At 42.2% G+C, this 19,397-nt stretch overlaps 1 protein-coding gene across 11 annotated transcripts in view; it reads left to right on the top strand.

The window, feature by feature from the left end:
• Window positions 1–19,397, top strand: part of NUB1 (negative regulator of ubiquitin like proteins 1) — a 374,196-nt gene that overhangs the window by 335,486 nt on the left and 19,313 nt on the right. For 4 of the 11 annotated variants that reach the window (XM_073334642.1, XM_073334636.1, XM_073334635.1 and 1 more), the window contains exons 1-7: window positions 5,976–6,083; window positions 7,821–8,013; window positions 9,350–9,479; window positions 12,122–12,239; window positions 12,352–12,519; window positions 15,373–15,431; window positions 16,589–16,659. In XM_073334642.1, the coding sequence (XP_073190743.1) occupies window positions 9,445–9,479; window positions 12,122–12,239; window positions 12,352–12,519; window positions 15,373–15,431; window positions 16,589–16,659 (451 nt within the window). In that variant the 5' untranslated portion in view covers window positions 5,976–6,083; window positions 7,821–8,013; window positions 9,350–9,444. Of the gene's footprint in view, window positions 1–5,974; window positions 6,084–7,820; window positions 8,014–9,349; window positions 9,480–9,539; window positions 9,655–10,874; window positions 10,986–12,121; window positions 12,240–12,351; window positions 12,520–15,372; window positions 15,432–16,588; window positions 16,660–19,397 lie in introns of those variants that run through there. The other 7 variants (XM_073334644.1, XM_073334645.1, XM_073334643.1 and 4 more) reach the window with 5 other exon arrangements.

Raw genomic sequence — 19,397 nt, 5'->3', positions numbered from 1 at the left:
GATTCTGGAATGGAGAGTCCACACACAGACTGACATAGCTATAGGGGAATACCAGTTGCCTGTCAACTTCCCCTCTAGACAAGTCTTAAAATAAGTTCTGAGTAAGTGGGGCCCCTGCTTTATGAGACAAACTTCAAGGAAATATAGTTTCCTAATAACCAAAATAATATGATAGCACTTTTATATTAAAACTGGTCTATAAATATTAATATACTACACAGAATTAGTTGCTCCAAACTTTTAACAGGATCATCTTAACTGCGCAATATGCTTTGGGATTGGGGGGCGGGAGGGAGAGCTCAGTGGTTTGAGCATTGGCCTGCTAAACCCAGGGTTGTGAGCTCAATCCTTGCGGAGGTCATTTAGGGATCTGGGGCAGAAATTGGGGATTGCTCCTGCTTTAAGCAGGGGGTTGGACTAGATGACTTCCTGAGGTCCCTTCCAACCCTGATATTCTATGATTCTATGATTTTTGGCCTAGTTCTCCAATCAGTTTACAGTTAGGGATGGTAAAGACAGACGTTAAAGCCGAGGGCAAAAACCTCACACAGTTATCAGTGTTTAAGAGCCTGATCCAGCTAAATTAAATTCAAAGGTGGGATAACCAATGACTTCAATGGTAGTTGGACTGGGCAATAAATTAGCCAGCCTCACACAATAGAAGCCAAGAAATCTCCAGTAATTTATTATTTATTAATGTTTTGATTTTTTAAACAATGATCAATTGAAGACAATCTATTTTTATTAGGTAATAATTAAAAGGCACAGAAAATATAGATGCAGCAAACTCTGAGAGGAGGACATAGCTATGCCAGCATACATTTTAAATGTAGAGCAAGACTTACTCTTTTTAAATTTAAATCTTTGTAGACTTCCTTGCAATTTAGGAAAGGGCAAATTACAACTAGAGACTTTAATATTGTACTTAATACCCTTTTGAGCTGAATGGACAGATCATTTGTCTTGGAGCTTTTATATTAAGTTGTATTCATCTCAATAAGGTATTCTCTTTGAGTTGCAAACACTCCATTGAGATAAACTGGTTGCTCATACCTTAGAGCTATTGAATCAGGCTGTTGGCAGAGATCATGGATTAATTTCTAAGGCCTGGTCTACACTTAATCTTAGGTTGACACAGCTACTGCTCTCAAAGGGTTGAAAAATCCACACATCTGTCTGATATAGTTTTGCCAACCGACCTACAGCAATCCTGGAGTTTGTACAGCGATGGAAAAAATCTGTTCCATTGCTCTAGCCTGTATCTACACTACTATGGCACCATATGCACAGAACCGCATAGCTATGCTGGCATAACCACAGAGCATATATAGCACAGAGCAGCCTACACCAACGGAAGATGCGCCCAAGGTGCCTTCATCCTCTACCCCGGGTTGACTATGCAGAGGACCTGGAACAAGACTTTACATTGTGGGAAGTAATGACCAGACTTACAAAAGACCAAAAACACAGACCCAGAAAAAGATGGCATTTGCTATAGCTTCCTGAAAAAACAAGACCCCAGTTGCCTGGTATTAACTGCCATTTTCAACAAATGCAAACACTTCTACAGTCCTTCCAGCTTCTGAAAGAAGTCCATGACGGTGTTCGTCTACAAGAAAGGCGAGTGAGACAACTCCAGTAACTGGAGACCCATCTCTCTCTATTCCACCATGTACAAACTGTATGCCAGCTGCCTTGGGGCTAGGATCACAGACTGGTCAGTGAATGGAGGAGCCATCAGCTCCATCCAGAAGGGCTTCAAGTCCTGCGAAGGCTGCTATAAACACAACTTTGTCCTTCAGACTGCCAAACACCTGTCAGGGATGGCTCAAGTATAGTTGGTCCTGCCTCAGCACAGGGGGCTGGGATTTGATCACCCCACAATGTCTCTTCCAACCCTGCATTTCTATGATACAGTTGTTAGGGGGCTTATTCCTTCACCCTACTTTCCTGGTCCTTCTCGCATGAATAGAGAGCAACAATACCCGAAGTCCAAAGGTGCAAACAATTCGATGTTTATTGGGGTGAACTTCCAGCAAGCATGATTCCAGTTTCCTTCCTTAGTATCCTCCTTCCCAGCTCTGACACCACAGAGCCTTACACCTGTGTCCCTGTTCCCATTCCTACCCTTAGCCAAACATGATTCCAACTTCCTTACTCCCATTCCCTGTTCCCATTTCCCCCTTTAGCAAAACATGATTCCAATTTTCTTACCCCCATTCCCTGTTCCCATCTCCCTTACCCCTAGGCCCACCCCCACCCACTAACTTCCTCATTGACTACAGATTATATAGTAAAACTTGAGTTCTGCTTAGCTATACCTTAACCAATCATTTTCCTGAAATTTAACTAACCAATCCTAACATATTGTAACATGATTATGTAACCAATTATATCCCACCACCTTAATTAGTTTACACCCAGCAAAATTAATTATACAGTAGACAGGAACAATCACAGAACCAGACAGAGATTATACAGACAAACAATAGCAAAGTGGGAACTACAATGACAAGACAACACAGAAGTGAGGATTTCACATCCCAGCTATTGATAAGTGAGTTCTTGCCAGACAGGATGCTATCAAACTAAGTTTCCTTTTACATTTTCTAGGCACTTCCCTTTCTCTGGAGGTGATAAGAATATAGGACAGGATTGTATTCCTAACAGCCGAATAGCACCTTATTTCAGTGTGACTAGTTTGGAATGTGAGGATGTGACCAGTCGCTTCCCAGCTTATGGCTGCCTCTGCTGCTTAGCCAAAGGCCTTAGCCTAAGAACAGGGCCTCAGACTGTCACAGTAAGAGAAGGCCCTTACACCAGCAGACAGTGATTTTGATTCTTTCTTTTATACCTCTATCACTAGCCAAGTGATAAGAATACACCTAAATTCTTAGAGTATAGGCCTTTACAGACAGGCCTGAATATCTATATCCTAACAACAGTATACCTCTATTATATCTTTATACTGATATAACTGTGTCCACACTCAGGTTTTACCAGCATAGCTAAAGTCATACAATTGCATGTGTAGACAAGGCCTAAGGTTTTCCTACAGTGCACATATGCAGCTGCAATTCTGCTGAGGTCTTTCTGAAAGGGGAAGGTATTCTGATGCCTGGTCTACACTTGAAAACCTAGCTACATCACTCAGGACTGTGAAAAATGTCATGCCCTGGGCACAGTAGGTAGCTTTAACTATCTCCTGGTGTAGACATGGCTAGGCAACAGAAGGATTCTTCTGTTGACTTAGCTAACTCCTCTTGAAGAGATGAATTAACACCACCAGGAAAAACCCTTCTGAGGATGTAGGAAGCATCTACACTACGGTGCTACAACAGAAGAACACAGCTGCTGTAGCACAGACATACCCTGAGGCTATGTCTACACTACAGAGCCTATACTGCCATAGCTATAATGACATAGCCCCCTAGTGAAGATGCAGCATACGCTGACGGGAGTTTTTCAGTATAGGCTGGTCTACACTATGGGGGTGTGTGGGGATTGATCTAAGTTACGCAAATTCAGCTACATAAATAACGTAGCTGAATTCAATGTACTTAGATCTACTTACCGCGGTGTCTTCACTGTGGTGTGTCGCACTTCTCGTTGAGGTGGAGTACCGGAGTTGACACTAGAGCAATCGATGGTCGATTTATCGCGTCTATGCTAGACATGATAAATCAACCCACGCTGGATCGATCGCTGCACGTAGATCCAGCTGGTAGTGTAGACAAGCCCTATAGGAACACCACCTCCCTAAAGGAAATTAGCTATGTCAACAGAAGCACTCTTCTGTTAGCATAGTTGTGCCTACGCTGGAGGAGGGGGGTTGTCAGCATAGCTATGTCACCAGGGGTTGGGGGGTGTTTTTTCTTGTCCCTGAATGACATAGCTATGCCAGTCTATGTTTTAAGTGTAGACTAGGCCTACCTTCCATTTTCTCTGTGCCCACCACAACTTCAAATCACTACTCATTCATAAACTTCCACTGAGCCTTCCTATGCTCGATGGAGCAGTGTTGAGCCTGGGAACGTTTGCAGCTGGTTGTCAGAGCTCATGCTGCCACCTCAGGAGACTCATAGCTGCAGCTGTGCACCACGGGCTGCTCACATGCCCATGAAGATAACAAAAACAGCTGGGAACATCATAGTATTTTACCCCATCCTAACAACTCCAGCCATTTTCTCTGTGTCTCTCCACAATCCCACATCTGCACTCATAATTACACACTGCCATGGCCGTCACTCTTCTCTTTACTATACCATTGACCTGGGCAGGACTTGTAGTGGGCTGGCAGACACTGCTCTCTCAGCAAGGGGTAATGCAATCTCCCTGAGAAACACCTTAGGAGAACAATGAGTTTTAAAACTGCTAAACTTCTTAACAGTTGCCCCAGCACTGCACTTCTCCCTCCCTGCTGAACTCCATTTCTATCCGTAAAATGGGGATAATGATGTTTGCCTCCTTTGTAAGCACTTCTGAGATCTACTGATGGAAAGCACTATAGAAAAACTAGGGATGGGTATGGGACTACACTGCAATTTCTGAGGTATTCATTAGATCTGCAACCCAAAAGAACGGTGTGAAGTCTGTGTAGCTTTGCCAGCATAGCTGTGTCCACACTAGGAATTCTTTGCTAGTATAGTATGCCAGTATTCCTATAACAGTGAAGCATTCCTAGTGTATTCATAGCCTTCGCTCTTGCATAGAGTCATAGACCTATTTCTTAAAAAACAGGTAAATATCCTACAGGTCAGGAGACTGAGGCAATTTGCCCAAGGTCACAAGGCAGGTCAGTGGCACAGCCAGAGCTCCTGAATCCCAGTTCAGTGTCCTCTTCACTGCACTGTGCTACCTGTGGGATTCACATTTAAAAGGTTGCAGGGTGCAGCATCAGCTATCCTGGTTACATTCACAATTGTTGCCGGCACCCAGCGCCGAGAGGCTGAACAACAGCTTGAGTTGGTTCGTTACCTGGTGTGCTGCACCCAATAATCACAACGGGGTGGAGAAACAGAAAAATTTATTTGCAGCTGCAAAAAGGTACAGGGAGAATAAAATCTCAAATCCTGCACACAGAGCAGGAAGTTACACAGGCTTTTATACATCCTTTTTCCCAGCATACTTATCCAATAGCAAGCTGCTCCAAGTATCCATATAGCCAGCCAATCCAGTTCCCAGCTAGTTCCCTGATTCTCTGTATCATTTGTTAAACTATACATAAAGCTGCTTTATTGAGCATTGTTCTGCCATATCTGCCCTGTTTGGCCTTGCTTAGTTTCAGGCAGTCTGACTCTGCAACATACTGTTGCAGATTCTCAGCATAACTGCTGTGTGTGCCTCCAGGCGGGGGGGCCAAGGACACTTGGGCCTAGCACGCAGAGCTGCTGCGAGTGCCTCCAGGCAGGAGGGGGGGCCAAGGACACCGGGGCCTAGTGCGAGGGGGCTTCATCGACACACGTGGTTTTCCATCCCCTCGAGTTACCTAGTGGCCATGCCCCAGTGTCCCCAACACAATGTTGCCTAAACAGGGATTGTCTACACAGGGAAATTACCCAGCCTCGCTATTCTGGAGTAGCTCAATTACACCATAACAAGGATGTTGGAATAGCTAATGCTGGTGCCACCTTCCCCCATGCAGACAAGGCCAGAGAGAATTTTCACGGGGAGAGGATCCCCCGGGGCTCCCACACGCGCAGATGGGGCCTATGAGAAGAAGCTGTAATGGCCTCCCCTCCTCGCAAGAGAGGAGACACGAGCAGCGGGAGGGAACCTCGGCAAAGCAGGGCACGTCAGAAGAAGGGAAATGGCTCTTTCCCGGAGTCTGTCCCGTTCCGGCCGCCGCCCCACCTCTTTTTTACCACGGCGAGGGCTGGGCCTCACCAGACCCCCACCCTCGGCCCCAGCCAGATGGCGCCCCCTAGGGGAGCGCAGGGATATGAGGCTAAGAGAGTTCACGTTCCCCGCACCCTTCGCCGCTTCCGGGCTTCCGTAGGGAGCCGGCTGCCCCGCCCCGCTGGCCGTGCGAACGCAGCGTAAACAAACGGCCGGGAGCCCGCCGCGTAGCGACAGGTGCACAGGTGAGCGATCCCCGGCGGGTGGGGGCGGGGCCTTCCCGCCCCTGGGAGAGACTCAGCCACGCGCTGGCGCAGCCGGGCCCCGCCCCCGCCCCCTCCTCAACTGTCCCCGCCCCCTACTGCCTCTGCCGCCGCCGCGGGGGGACGCAGGCGCTGTGTTGCCCGGTGCCCCCTCCACACACACACGCACGCGGCTCCTCCCCCTCCCCTTCCCCCTCCCCCTCCGGGAGGACCCCGCCCCGTGACCCACGGACCCTGCAAGGGGGTCGCGGCACCGGCCACTGAGAAGCAGCCGCCGCTGGGGCCCCAGACGGCAGCTGGGCTGGGGGCTCGTCTGCACTAGTAGAGGACGGGCCCATCGCTCGCTCCCCGCGAGTGGCTTTACCGCTGTGACACCCGGTGTTAGGCAGGCGTGGTTAGGTTAGAGGTGGGGAGAGGCTTAGGTGGGTCGGTAACCCTCCCCCCGCTCGGGGAGTGAGCTGCAGACCTGAGGTCTAGATGGTGCTTAAAAATTAGATCGACACTTACGTGGCTCAGGGCTGTGACAGATTTCTTGCTCTGAGCGGCGCCGTTAGGTCGACCTAGGGCCCAGTGAATTCTTTCGTCGATGTAGGTACTGCCTCTTGGCCCAGCTCTACGCTGCCTATAACTACGTGGCTCGGGGTGTGGAACATTCACACCCATAAGCGACACAGTTACACCGACCTAATTCCCCGTGTGAGCAGCGCCGGGTCGATGGGAGAGCTGCTCCCATCTACGTAGCTACCGCCTCTCCGGGAGCTGGAGGGCCTATGCTGACGGGAGAAGCCCTCCCGTTGGCCTAGGTAGCATCTTCACTGAACGCTAACAGCGCTGCTGGGGCAGTGTAAGTGTAGGCGAGCCCTTGGAAAGATGGATTAACCACATCAACGCCAATGCGCTTTGCATCACTCTTGGAAACGTCTGCACTGTGGCACTGTAGTGGTGCCCGTATGGTGGCTGTAGTGTAGACATAGTCTGAGCATTTTACTAGTGTATACAGGACCTTACAGAGCATAGCATACTACCCTACTCTTACTATATTTGGATACTTTTTATTTAAAAATACACCCAATTTCTGGAACTGGTAGTACTTTTTAGCACGATAGCTGCATATCCTAAAGACAATGACAGTGCCATTCTCCCCCCCACCCAACCCCCCTAATAACTAATCTCTCATTTCCATTAGGCTTGACTCCGTGGCATGGTTAAGTAGATCAGTGCCACAAAGATCAAGTTGCATTTGATTATCTGCGAATGGTTACGGGCAGGATTAGCCACTGCCACAGAAAGGGAGAATGTAGAGCTATAATTATTTTAGTACTTACATACCTGTCTGCACTTATGAAATACCCATCACTGCTGTATCATTCTTTCACTGAGGCGGGGATGCTAGATTTGAAGGAGCAGTGGCTGTACAGGCCAGGCTTCTCTGGGAAAGTCCAGGTCTGCATGCCTAGTAGAGAATCTGCAGTGTATGAGTCCAAGTCCTTCCATGGAACTTCTAACATTAACCACCATGACACTACTGTGGTCTCTGGGTCCCAGGAGACCATGCCACATCAGCTTCCCCCTTGAGCTGGCCATGCCGCCTCACTTTGAGGAAAGCCCAAGTTATTGTGTTTTGCTCAGCCAGCTTTCACCACATAGCCCCTGCTCCCCTCCCTCTATGTGGCTGCCAAATCTCATTTCTTTACCCATTTGCTCTTGTGTGTCATCTAGAAGAGGGGAGCAACTGATTCTGTGACTGCTTTTTATTCATAAACATCTGATGTTACATTCAAAACATCCATTGGGAAATACCCCCACAGTTTTATTGAAAACAGCTTTGGGAAATACCCCAAAGCTTTTAGTGACGCATCACGAAAGTGAAAGTTGAATCATTCCAGGAACATTAATGTCGGACGATGGAGAGGTATGTCTAAATGTTTTATGAAGGATTCTGTTTTGAATACTGCAGTTTACTAGTCATGAATGAATATTAATAGTAAGATCAGAAAATGGCTCTCAACTTTCTGTTTAATAAACATGGATGATTTTTATAGGTTAAAAAGTTTGCTTGAACCTTTGCATTTACAAAAATGAAACTACTTTGTTTTTTATAGAGATATTCTTAAGATAATTTGTTAGAACAGGAGTAAAATACATTTAACTTAGGATTTTTCAGTCCCTTTTTTCTGTTTTAATAGTTTAATAAAAATCACAACTAAGCTTGATTTACAAAACTATACCAAAAATTGTTGATAGTATAGCCACTGTATGTATGATCAGTTTTCAGATTCAGTTTGTATTTAAAATTCTGCACATTGATGTTAGTATATGCTCCAATGTGACAAGTATATTTTGAAGACTTAGGGAAATGGAAACTGTTACAAAAAGAACATATCTGGAGTTTTAGTAAAACATCTAAAGGAGGTTTGCATGTAGATACAGTGTAACAATTTGAGATTTTTAATCTGGTCTCAACAAACGTCATAGTCTCTGTTACTTGGATAATTTATTATTTAGGGCAATATATGTTAAGTAAAATATCTGCTATAAAATGATTTCCAGAATTCAAAAAAGATAAAAATAGTAAATAATAATGGGGTAAATGAATTAAAAGCTGCCTAAAAAAGAATTGCTTGTGTGCGGATGAAAACATAGGGAGAAGAAAAGGAGTACTTGTGGCACCTTAGAGACTAACCAATTTATTTGAGCATAAGCTTTCGTGAGCTACAGCTCACTTCATCGCATCCGATGAAGTGAGCTGTAGCTCACGAAAGCTTATGCTCAAATAAATTGGTTAGTCTCTAAAGTGCCACAAGTACTCCTTTTCTTTTTGTGAATACAGACTAACACGGCTGCTACTCTGAAACCTGTCATAGGGAGAAGACTGTATTAGTAATACCCCCAGTGCTTTATTCTTATGTGACTGTGTTAGGCCCTTTACTCTTAAGCCTGGAGAAGGGCTACTACAAAATAATAGAAACAAAACGGACAGGGCAGCTTACGTCAATTTCTGCACAATTTACTTTTCTATTTAAAAACAAAACAGTTTCTTGTCTTTGTGGTTGCAAAGAAGCTTCCAAATGTCATCCAAGTGTAAATTGATTTAGTGTCTATCAGATTACAGGGAGACTGTCTCCTGGCAAGGGTAGCCTTTGCCTACAAGTTAGGTTTTTGTTTTTAGGAAGGGAGGACCTTTTCAAAATCAAATATTAATAGAAACGTTTCTAATTTTTTCCCCATTTCCCATGAACTGTTTCTAGCACTGCCCTAATATACAAGATCGGAAAGTGAAGCTATCTACAAGCAAAGGAGAAACTGATCAATCTATTTTTACCATCCAGTTTTAGAGGAATGAATGTGTAAATGCCAACATTTAAAAAAACTTTCCATGTAAGCTGAGGAATACTTTTTCTAAATAAGCTTGGGTGTCTAGGGTCCAAAAGTCACCCACCAGAAGCCTTCATGTGCATTCAGGTTTTTCCCTTGTATCTCCTCCATTTCTACCTCCTACCTCTCTCCACTACCTTGGTTTCCTATTTTACCAGGATGTGACTCCTCTAACTTGGTAGGTCAATATTAGCTGTTCAAGAGTTTTACTCCCCCACCCCACCCCACCCCCGGGCCTGCTTTCACTCTGCCTGTTCTGGCTGAGGCAGAGATAGAGTGTTAGAGTCACAAAGCAATTTATTAACACAAAGTAAAGGTTGCCTGGCAGTATCTCATGCCTTTTCATAACATCAAATTCAGCAAAACATAACTCTTTATTTGCTGGTATTCAGAGGCTAAGTTACACACTAGTGGAATCTTAACTCTGCCCCTCCTGAGGTTGACAATAGCCACTGCGGAATTATCGGCATGCGCTTCAGCTGTCTTTGTTTTTTTTACATGTAGCTGTGTTGAATGGTGGAGGGATTAGTGGGATAAATTTGTCAGAGCTGTGATTGTGATATGAGGTAATCTGCGGGGTCCTGCCCTTTGGGAGCAGAGTCTCTGAGTGCCTCTGCCTGCCCCTCACCTTGAGTGTGTACACTGAGGGATGCAGTTTGCCTCATTTCAGGGCTGAGTTGTGTAGAGTGTCAGTAGCTGTGCCCAGGATTGTCACCAGTGAAGTAGGATGCATGAGTGGTATGTGAGTGTTATGGTGGGTAAATGAAAGCATAGTAGTGGTAGATGAAATCCTGTTCGTTAGGGTGAAGCGGGGGGTGTAAAATGGATTAGGCATTTGAGTAGCAACATGCCCAGCAGTCATTCTCACGTATCAGCGTAGAGCATGTGTAATTCATTATCTTTCAGAAAATACTTGGAGCCCTTTCTAAATTATCTGTACAAATTAGCAGGACACATTTCCCAAAAGTAGAAAAATCCCTCAACACAGTCAGGTGCAGCATGACTAAAGGTCATTCTCAGGCTTCTGCCAAGGGTAGGGTTTGAATTTATAGTGTACGTGTGAAGCTCAGCTTCAGTGATATCTGCACTATGTCCCCTGGAGCCACCAAATTACTGTGACAATGGATTGCCTACACACCCTCATGCATAGACTTGCTGCACATGTGCGTTTCAATCTCTGGCTTGTGAGTTTTATCACATACTGTTCTAGGCAGCTGAACTCTTCCATATTATCTTTGTCAGTATTGCTTTGCCAAAGGGACAGTGGGTGCCAGGCACCAGCTGAGATAAAATGTCAAGTGAATGAGATCAGTGGGGGGACAAGTAGAGCCATGGTTTGAACTCCGGGTATGTGGAAAAAAGAAACAAAAAGAACCTGTTGATTTTGTAAAATGCTGGCTTTTTTGGAGGGCTGTATCTCAGGAACCCCTTGCTGAAGTGACCCCAAATTTGGACCACTAACGCTACCCAGCACCCTCATGAGGCACAGAAATTTTCAAGACAAGCTGAGTAAGCGTGCCGATTTTAGAGTTGATCTTTACACAGAAAGTGCTGCTCGACCTTCAGTATAGCAGAGTTGGCACTTCAATATAATGAGTGTTCTGATTTGGTTCAGTGGGGGCGGGAGCTTAGCTGGTGTAATAGCCTCCTGTTTATCCAACCAGTGAGAGAGTGAACTCCAGCAGAGAGCAGGAATTGAAACTATTCCTTAGCTTCCTGCTGTTGCTACAAGCTGCCAACATTCCAGAATGGTAGCTAGATAGGTTAGTAAAGACAGAGCAGTCATGGCCAAAACCAGGACTGTTGGCAGTTAAGAAAATGGAGAAAAAATAGAACATGTATGGTTAAAAAAGTGATTTAAAAATTCTTTTAGTTTTTATAATCTAAGATGTCACTGGTAACCTAGAAAACATTGGGCCCTGGTCCTCCAGCTAGCTCTGTGGAGACCCAGGGGTTAACCTGCATGGAGCCAGCAGCAGGAGCAGGGTCTTTGGTTTTTTTAATATATTATTTTTAACCCATGAATTTTCCTTATAAACAGTGAAATTACAATAAAGAGAAGTATATAAAAGCAAACTAAAGAAAATACTGTACAATTGTTAGCAAATTTCCATCTCCAAGTTTAAATGAAATTTGCAGAGTTAGTTCATTTATTGGTTTGATATTGTACTTCACTTGTTTGGTTATTTATATTTAAAAACTGCATTACTGATGTTTTGCTGGCAGCCATTATCTTGCTGAAATCAACACTTGCCAACAAAGTTCCATCCTCCTGTGCAACTGGCGTAATGAAAAGAAAAAATGTTAATGTTTAAATAGAAAAGTTTTCCCAATTATTCCATAATTATCAGAGCACAGTAAAAATTGAATTAGAATCTTTGTAAATTTGGTTTTAGTGTATTTTTAAAATACTATATTAAATGCAGTCTTCCTACAGAACTTTAAATAATACAGTGCATGTTCCCTGAGGCCCAAATCCTCAAAGATATTTAGATGATTTAAGTAAAAATAGTGGGAGGTAGATGTCAAAATATCTTTGAGGATCTGGGCCTGAGTTAAACAAGGTCTTTTGATTCATCAGAGAAACAACCATACAAACAGATTAATTAGTTTTTTCATTTTTCCTATTGTGTTTTGTATTAAAGAATGGCGCAAAAGAAATACCTTGCAGCAAAACTTAAAAACTGTTTAAGAGAAGACAAAATTCAGCTTTGGAAACCTCCATACACAAATGAAAATAAAGAAGCTGGTCTGGAGTTGAAGGTACGTATTCTGCCTCACTGTTCTGTGGTCATTTTTTTCACTTTTATTTCATACATGGCACGTTTTACTATTTTATGTTTTACTAATGTATGTTCTTTTATTTTTCTGTTAGGAGCTTGCACAGAAATATTCAGCCAAGGTGAATCTCAGTGAAAATGAAACAGAGTGCATTCTTGAAGAAATAAGATGTGAAGCAATTGAGCGTGGAACAGGAAATGAAGCTTATAAGACAACAGGGGTTGCAAAACTTGAAGTGGTTTTGCCTCCTAAGATGAAAAAAGTAAGTCTGTATACATTAAAGTTATGAAAAGAAGCATAACTAAAATCTATAGTAAAGTCCATACAACTTTAATTCTGTATCTGGTGCAAAACATTTCATTGGTGCAAAAAAGCTAAATCGGTTGGAGGAGGAGGGAATTCAGTTCAGTCATAAAACTATCTAGAAAAAAAATAAAGAAAACACATTGCAGCTTCTCCCTCATTACGGTCATTCAGAAACAAATTCTGAATGGAGAAAAATGAACCAAATTTAACTTGATCTTTTCTGATCTCACCATCCAAGTTAAAAGTGAATGTATGGTGCTCATTCAGTTTTACAACTTATATAAAACATCAAAAATTGTCAGTATATGGATATTGTTCTTTGTTTAATCACAGTTTTAATTATAAACAAAATCCTTATTTAGGCACAGTAAGTAACCCCAAAACAACACCATCTTTTGTCATGTAAAGGACACTTATGACAACTGTCTTCACTAGGGCTGTCAATTAATCACAGTTAACTCAAGCGATTAACGCAAAACAAATTAACTAGATTAAAAAAATTCACGATTAAACAATAATAGAATGCCAATTTAAATATAAATATTTTGGATGTTTTCTGCATTTTCAAATATATTTATTTCAATTACAATTCAGAATACAAGGTGTACAATGCTCGTTCTATATTTTTGTTTAAAATACTTGTGCTGTAAAAAAGATAAACAAAAGAAATAGTATTTTTCAATTCCTCATACAAGTACCATAGTGCAATCTCTTTATCGTGAAAGTGCAACTTACAAATGTTTACGTCGTCACCTGAAAGTGAGAACAGGCGTTCACATGGCATTGTTGTAGCTGGTGTTGCAAGGTATTTACGTGCCGGATATGCTGAACATTCATATGTCCCTTCATGCTTCGACCACCATTCCAGAGGACATGCTTCCATGCTAAATTTAAATTTTGTATTCTCTTATTGTTTAACGTTGTGATGATCACAACTATTTTTTTTAATCTTGTGATTAATTGAATTTTTTTTTAATTTAACTATGATATACCTGGGTAATACTGTAAATTATAAACTTAGCTACTTTAAATGGTAGGTGTCCGGCTTTTAATGATGCAACCTGCAGATGTGCTTGCATTGGTTAAACTATGGGTCAGCTAACTACTTTCCCAAACTAGCCATCTAAGGCAACTTAGGTTGAACTGGCTAAGTCCATTGCTTGAACTTGACACAGAGTGGAAAAAATAATTTGTCTAGTGTGTCCTGTACACTTGGCCATGTTACAAAACCACCAGATAGGTGACTCAGCATATTTGAGAACTTTTCTTCAAGAAATATCAGGTCAGAACTGTATTACTGTAAATGACTATATAGCTGGGTAGATGAGGACATCCATGGACACCATGCTCATGTGCCTGCCTGAAGTCAGCACAGTTAGTCCCTGGTTTTCACGGTTCCAGACAAAAATGACTAAATTTTCCTCAACATTTAAAAAAAAAATCATCTTATTTTATAGACACACCAGTTGCAGCTCCATAGTTAAGGCTGAGTTCCACACTTTAAAGCAGGGATTTAAGCTCTTGTTTTATGTACAAAGAACAATTGCTATCTCTGTTTAAAAGAAAATTTACTCTGTTTTCTGAATGAATTTTCTTTTGCAAGTAAATCTGTTGATATTTACTAAAAAAAGGATTATTTTTAAAAAACATTTAGCACCCTCTGTCAGACCTTTTCTTGTTCCAAATGATCTCAGCTCAGAAATTGTTTCTTGACTAGATGTAGTACAATGGATAGCTTTTTTTATTAAAGAACTTAGAATTAGTCTTCATGACTGAAAGTTTATCATTCAGCAGAGGCTGCACAATAATCTTCATAGAAATTAACAACAAACTCTTTCAAAGTGGCTGCAGTTTCCTATTTTTAATGTGATTGAGGCCACGGGTTGCTCTTAGTGGGGCTTGCCTGCATGGGGAAATTTACTGATCTATTTATGCAGCTATAAAATTGTACCACTGTCATTATATTGGTATAATTCCTTTTGTTAGTCCCTAGACACTTTTATTCTGTAACATATAGTGATATAATTTCCCAGATAGACAGACCCTTAGCAAAGATGACCACCACCTCCATTCAGCAACTTTCTGTTTCCTGACTGCATCATGGAGTGGGTCAAGATCACTTCACTCCCACTGATAACAACAGAAGGCAGTTTCCATCACTGCTGAGGGCAGTCTGTGCTCTTATTCGTATTGACAACAATGGCGTCCATTTTGAAAGATGCAGTACTTAGTGTTTCTGAAGGAGATTTTATGTGCCAGCCTCTGCTGAAAGATAAACTTTTATGAAAAATATTGGGGGGGGAGGGGAACCTTAATGGTAAAACTTTATTTGAAAAAAACTGCGTTGGAATAGCTCTACTCAATGGCGAGTGCGGTATGGGTGCAGGGTATGCACCCTAAACAACCTTAACTCTGCTCTGTAGCATCACTGTGAGGAAAAACAGTCTAATATGTCTCTATCTAATCTGGATCCACGAATGTTAATAGGCTTTAATTATAATCTGACTATTCTGTGGCATGACAAAAAAAGCAGAGTTAAGGTTGAGTGCCTTAATTGTGCATTTCAATAACTTAACTTGTTTGGATTTGAGTTAACCATAACTCTGAATTTCCTGGCTTTATAATGATTATTTGGGGTAATTACAGCATCCCTGTAAATCATTACTATGTGTATTCTCAACGTTACTGCTATTTTAACATAGTTTTTGTCTGGAAATAAAGAGAGAAATTGTGGCTGCTTTAAATTAGTTAATTAAGAAAATGCCCAAAGTACCTGTATACCATAACTTTTAAAAAATATTTACATTAGACCAGAAAAAACATGCTGGAGACTAAATTGATCATCACTGGCGAGGAACTGAGATCCCAGTAAGTATTATAACCTTTGTCTTTTTTCCCTTTTAAATGGTTAGTGTCCTCTTTTGGTTTTGGCTCATCGTGCTTTATTACAGTATGTCCTAGATTGGGGATCTCAAACTTTCATAGGGTGGAGCACATCTTTATAGTGTGTGTCTCATGAACACATCTTGTTTATGACTATATAACATCTGTGTAGTTACTATGGCAATTGCTTACGTGGAAAAGTCTTGATTTAACATGAAGAAACAAGGTGAAAGGTTAGCACCACATGACAAGCTAGTTTGCCATGGACCACTATAGGCCATTAGTGGTCCATGGACATAGTTTGAGAATTGCCATTCTAAATCAATAACTACTAGAGCTTCTGAGATTATAAAGTGTTTTCCCTTACAATATATGCCATGTACGGATGCCTTCCAACTACTTGGTCTATCCTGTCCACTTTCCTGACTGCTCTGCTCTCCCCTTCTCAATACTTTGGGCTTCTGTTTTTCTGGGTTCATTGATTTCATTTTTCAGGGTTTATTTTTAGCAATTTTTGAGTTTCATGTGAATGCCCCAAAATCAGGTTTTTTGGGGGAATTTCTCTTTATATATACTGCAATGAGTAATGTATATTATTTACATTACTCATTACATAAGATATACTGTAGTAAGTACTCTTCGCATTGTTTCCTATTGCAGTTTAACACAGTACTGTTTAAAGCACACTATGGGACCTTTAGTGCACACCAGCGGGGTCTATGTGGACCAATTAATGAGCCACACATTAGTGCCCTTTAGAAATCACATCCCTGTAGTTTGCATTACTGTTTAATGTAGACAAGCCCTTAGATACAAGAAATGATTTCTACTGTTTTTCCATTGTTTATTGGATAAACATGTTTTTTTTCTTTTTATTGGGGGTGTTCTATTGCTGTTTATTGATTCAAATCTAAAATCAGAAACCATATCAATAACCTCTCTTCTCCTCACTTGCTATGGTGAGTTTGTGTCCAGTTACTAATAATGTAATTTTATCTTCAAGCAGACTTATAGTAAAAGTTTGAAGCCAGTTACAAATATATAACATTTTAATTTTTATTGCAATATGTTGCCAAAATATTTCATATCAAAATGAGACAAGAAGGTGTTTATACTTTGGAATTAACTACTTTATTTCACAGGATTGCACAGATGAATGGATTTCAAGAAAAATGTATCAAAATAATTATAAATAAGAAGCAGCTTGACCTTGGTATGTATCACCAATTGAATATATGTTTTATTTATTTTGTAATTATGTCTTTCTTAGAAATCATCTTTCTTGTAATTTTGTCAGTCGCAGAAACAATATTAATAGCAGGGAAATAAGAGCTAGAGCGGTTCGCAAACTGTGGGTCGGGACCCCAAAGTGGGTCTCGACCGTGTTTTAATGGGGTCACCAGGTCTGGCGTAGACTTGTTGGGGCCCACCGCCTGGGGCTGAGTGAGGCTCAGGCTTTGGCCTCAGCCCTAGGTGGTGGGTCCAGGTTACAGGCCCCCCACCCAGGACTGAAGCCCTTGGGCTTCAACTTTGGCCTCCCCCATGCCAGGACAGTGGGGCTCAGGCTTTGACCCACCTCCACCCAAGGCAGTGAGGCTTCGGTCCCTTCCCCACCACCCACCCCCCCGTCATGTAGTAATTTTTGTTGTCAGAAGGGGTTTGCAGTGCAATGAAGTTTGAGAACCCCTGAGCTAGCCAATAACAGCAGTCATGCTTGTTAAGTTCTACTCTAAAGGAAGGCTGAGATATTGTGATGGTCAAAATCAAAGGAGAGAATTATGGAAGAGGACAGCTTTGTGTGTTTTAAAAGCTCAATGTGCCACATTCTCAGATTTAAATCACATAATTTACCAAAACCTCATGCTGTAAAGTGACATGTTCTAAACTTTTCTTTGTTATCTTTGCCATCTTTCTTGATTTGCGAGACATTTGTGTGAACAGAAGCTTTGTCTTTACAAATTAACGTTCTTCTGTTCATTCATTCATTGATGTCCTAAATTCAGTGTCTAAGACACATTTAGCTACCTTGGAAGAAATCATGGTGTAAATGGAGAGAAAGGGTGGACCAATGGTTAGGGCAGTAGCTTGGGCCATCAGGAACCTGGGTTCAGTTTCCTGCCCCCTTTTACCACAGACTTCCTGTGTGACCCTGGGTCTTAGTCTCTCTGTGCCTCAGTTTCCCCATCTGTGAAACAGGGATAAAAGCTCTTTCCTACCTCACAGGAGTGTTGTGAGCGTAAATACATGTAAAAAGATTGTCAGATGTCTGACGTGTTTTCCCCCGGTGTGCCACTTGGAACTGGGGTACTACTGAGTATGCTTGACCCACGAGCCTGGGCTCTCTTTACACTACTGATGAGGCAAGCCAGCCAAGCCCTCCCTCAGGCTTCAGACTGCACTTAACCAGCACTCATACAGGTAGGGACACACCCAGCTGCAGCTTTACACACAGATGCTGAGATCAGCTCTGCCTGGGAAGGCTCAGCTAAAGAACTGCCCAGTACTCCAGTGACCCCTCTGGAGTGAAAACCCCAAATTAGAGAACTGTACAGCATAAGCATGTGAAATTTGCCTCCTCCCCCAAGGTGGAGAGATATGCAACAGCGTTTTTGCCCCCCAGTTATGAATTCCACACTCTGGGTTTTACACAAAACAAAAACAAGTTTATTAACTACAAAAGATAGATTTTTAAGTGATTATAAGGGACAGCAAACAGATCAAAACAGATTACCTAGCAAATAACACCAACACACAATCTAAGCTTAATATACTATAGAAACTGGTTATAAACAGCAAATTCTTACCCTAAATATTGTTCTAGGCAGATTGCAGAGATTCTTGAAGACCCTTGCTTGCATCTTAAAACTCCAGATATTCCTTTCACAGGTCAGAAACCCTCTAGTCTGGACTCAGCCCTCCCCCCTCACCCCCCAACTCAGTCTCTGTTTCTCAGTTGTTTTCAGCTGCCGTCTTTCTTGGGCAGGGAGTTAGTGAAGAACAAGCCACAATGATAAGGAGTACTTGTGGCACCTTAGAAACTAACCAATTTATTTGAGCATAAGCTTTCGTGAGCTTCAGCTCACTTCATCAGATGCATACTGTGGAAAGTGTAGAAGATCTTTTTATACACACAAAGCATGAAAAAATACCTCCTCCCACCCCACTCTCCTGGTGGTAATAGCTTATCTAAAGTGATCACTCTCCTTACAATGTGTATGATAATCAAGTTGGGCCATTTCCAGCACAAATCAAGGTTTTCTTACCCCCCCCCCCACCACCACACACACAAACCCACTCTCCTGCTGGTAATAGCTTATCTAAAGTGACCACTCTCCTTACAATGTGTATGATAATCAAGGTGGGCCATTTCCAGCACAAATCCAGGGTTTAACAAGAACGTCTGGAGGGGGGGTAGGAAAAAACAAGGGGAAATAGGTTACCTTGCATAATGACTTAGCCACTCCCAGTCTCTATTCAAGCCTAAGTTAATTGTATCCAATTTGCAAATGAATTCCAATTCAACAGTTTCTCGCTGGAGTCTGGATTTGAAGTTTTTTTGTTGTAATATAGCAACTTTCATGTCTGTAATCGCGTGACCAGAGAGATTGAAGTGTTCTCTGACTGGTTTATGAATGTTATAATTCTTGACATCTGATTTGTGTCCATTTATTCTTTTACGTAGAGACTGTCCAGTTTGACCAATATACAGGGCAGAGGGGCATTGCTGGCACATGATGGCATATAGGAGGAGAGTGGGTTTGTGGGGGGGTGGGGTGGGGGAGGCTGAGAAAACCTGGATTTTTGCTGGAAATGGCCCAACTTGATTATCATATACATTGTAAGGAGAGTGATCACTTTAGATAAGCTATTACCAGCAGGAGAGTGGGGTGGGAGGAGGTATTTTTTCATGCTTTGTGTGTATAAAAAAGATCTTCTACACTTTCCACAGTA

Source organism: Lepidochelys kempii, chromosome 2, assembly GCF_965140265.1.
Source record: "Lepidochelys kempii isolate rLepKem1 chromosome 2, rLepKem1.hap2, whole genome shotgun sequence".
In the NCBI taxonomy this organism is placed as follows: domain Eukaryota; kingdom Metazoa; phylum Chordata; order Testudines; family Cheloniidae; genus Lepidochelys; species Lepidochelys kempii.
Note: the sequence above shows the minus strand (reverse complement) of the source record. Positions and strands in the feature narration are given on the sequence as shown.